Source organism: Coloeus monedula (assembly GCF_965178545.1).
Source record: "Coloeus monedula genome assembly, chromosome: 9".
NCBI lineage: Eukaryota > Metazoa > Chordata > Aves > Passeriformes > Corvidae > Coloeus > Coloeus monedula.
Window position 1 is genome coordinate 7,723,784 of NC_138789.1, and position 2,734 is coordinate 7,726,517.

The window sequence follows — 2,734 nt, forward strand, 5'->3', positions numbered from 1 at the left end:
AGGGGGCTGTCACTACCACCATTCCATGGTGAGCATACAGAGGGACCCTAACACTTGTTCTCTGCTATCTGTTCCAGGAATGGAGGGATGCATGTACAGCTGGCAGCAGCAGGAGAGCAGCACAGCCCTGTGGGGATAGGCGTGAAGGTGATTCCCTGTGAGGATACAGCAGGAGCACCCCAGACCCTGGAGGAACGTGGGGTCTCGCTGGGAAGAGGGAGAGCTCCCCTGCTGCCCTGTCACCTGCCGTGTTTCCAGGGATCTATACCAGGATTTGGGGCTTGGTGCCTGGAGGCATATTAGCACCATAGGATTGCTGGAGAGCCTGGCAACGATGGGGGACCTGCCACAGAGGAGGGACATTCCTCCAGGAGGCCCTGCACACCCGTGAGCCCTGGCTGCTGGTGGCGGAGGGTGCCTGGGGCTGGGCTGCTCAGCCAGCCCTGGGCTGGGGGCAGAGCCGCGGTGCTTGCAGGGCACAGCCACTGAGGGGCGAAGGGCTGGGGCGGGGGCTGCAGGGGCGGCCCCGAGCCCTGGGACAGCGGGGCTGCCAGCTGAGCCACTGCTCCTCCAGGCACCTCTTCCTGGGGTGGCAGTGGGGGACAGAGCGGCCCTCGGTCCCTGGGCTCACCGCGGATGTGCCCCCGCGCAGCGCCGGCGGGACCGCTCCCCTAGTGCCGGCGCGGAGGCACGGAGGGCCGCCCGTCTCACCATGGTGCTGCCGCCGCCCGACAAGCGCCACGTCTGCCTGACCACCATCGTCATCATGACCAGCATGGCCTTCATGGATGCCTACCTGGTGGAGCAGAACCAGGGGCCCCGCAAGATCGGCGTCTGCATCATCGTGCTGGTGGGGGACATCTGCTTCCTCATCGTGCTGCGCTACGTGGCCGTGTGGGTGGGGGCCGAGGTGAAGACGGCCAAGCGGGGCTATGCCATGATCCTGTGGTTTCTCTACATCTTCGTGCTGGAGATCAAGCTGTATTTCATCTTTCAGAATTACAAAGCAGACAAGAAGAACCTGGAGACAGTGGCCAGGAAAGCTCTGACCCTCCTGCTCTCCATCTGTGTGCCGGGGCTCTACCTGGTGCTGGTGGCCTTGGACAGCATGGAGTACATACGGACCTTTCGGAAGAAAGAGGACTTGCGGGGACGCCTCTTCTGGGTGGCCCTTGACCTGCTGGATATCTTAGACATCCAGGCCAACCTGTGGGAGCCACACAGGACCGGCCTGCCCATCTGGGCAGAGGGGCTCATGTTCTTCTACTGCTACATACTACTCCTGATCCTGCCTTGCGTGTCCCTCAGTGAGATCAGCATGCAAGGGGAGCACATTGCCCCACAAAAAATGATGCTCTACCCTGTCCTCAGCCTGGTCACCATTAACATCGTCACCATCTTCATCCGGGCCATCAACATGATCTTGTTCCAGGACAGCAGGGTCTCCACCATCTTTATTGGCAAGAACATCATCGCGATCGCCACCAAGGCGTGCACCTTCCTGGAGTACAAGCGGCAGGTGAAGGAGTTCCCGCAGAACGCCATCGCCCTGGAGCTCCAGCAGAACTCCCTCTCGCACAACCAGACCATCCACAGTGCACAGGGCATCCCCCACGAGCCGTCGCCCACCAGCGAGATCCTGGACACATGAGGGATCCCCCAGCCGAGCATTGGTTCAGACAGCCCTGTGCCGAGTGGAAGAGGGATGATGCTGCTTTCTTGCTGCCTGGTGCAAGCGTGACAGACAAATCCCGGCAGTGAGGGCTCTTCTAGGCACAAAAACACCAACTGCATTTTAATTGAGCTATGGAGTGTCCTCTAGACGTCTTCATCTCAGGTATAGCCCTAGGAGTCCTCCAGACAAACCAAATGGACTTGCAAAGGACCTGAACCAGCTGACCCTCTCTCCCTGTCCTGCCACCATCTCCCCTCCCGAGCAAAGACCGCTAAGGTTGCAATGTCCCTTTTTACTCCCCGAGCACCTCACCTTTACTCCAAGCCTGGATCGAAGATTTTGTTACTGGAGACCTTTTTACGGAGCAGGGACAGGGGCACAGGGGTGCGGATTGCGGGGGGGGAGGGTGGGACGTTTGAAGCAGTAAACCCTGTGATCGTGGATGTCTCTTATCCCCAATGGTTGTGTTTACAGTTTCCTATTTATATCGGCTCCGGGGACTCTCAGGCTGCCTTGGGGACCGATGTCCTTGTGGTGGGCAAGAGCAGGGAGCCCTGCAGTGGGGAGCGGGGCTGGGGGATGGCGTGGCTGCCCTGCCCCGGGCCGAGGGGGACTGAGCCTCCACCAGCGCACTGCGCCGACTCTGCCGGGAGCAATATTTGACAAGCTAAAGCTAATCTAATGCTGGTGTTTTACGTAATTCATTCACTCCAAACGACTCAGCACAATGTTTCTATTTTTAGAAGGGTCCCTCTCTCTCCCTCTCTCCCTGCCATCGAGAGCCTGCCTGCCTGCAGCAACCGGAGCAGCCTCCCCAGCCCCTGGCACTGCTGCTGGCAGGCATGGGCACCCAGGAGGGATTAGGAACAAGGATGGCGATGATGCATTTCACTCCGGCATCGAGCGTTTATAAAGAGGGCTGCTTTCCACAGCTACTATATTTTTAAAATAAATATTAAAAAAAAAAAAAAAAAACCCACACAAAAAAACAACCGGGGGGGGGGGGGGGGGGTGGAACCCAACCCCCAAAAAGAGCCGGGAAGAATGTGCTGCCCTGGG

At 58.9% G+C, this 2,734-nt stretch overlaps 1 protein-coding gene across 1 annotated transcript; it reads left to right on the forward strand.

Annotated features, from left to right (window-relative positions):
• Positions 1–712: 712 nt before the first annotated feature.
• TMEM121 (transmembrane protein 121) lies at positions 713–1,651 on the forward strand (the record flags this gene model as incomplete). The annotated part of the gene is made up of 1 exon (XM_082286895.1): positions 713–1,651. The coding sequence occupies one exon, from the start codon at positions 713–715 to the stop codon at positions 1,649–1,651; it is 939 nt and encodes a 312-aa protein (XP_082143021.1).
• Between the last annotated feature and the right edge of the window lie 1,083 nt (positions 1,652–2,734).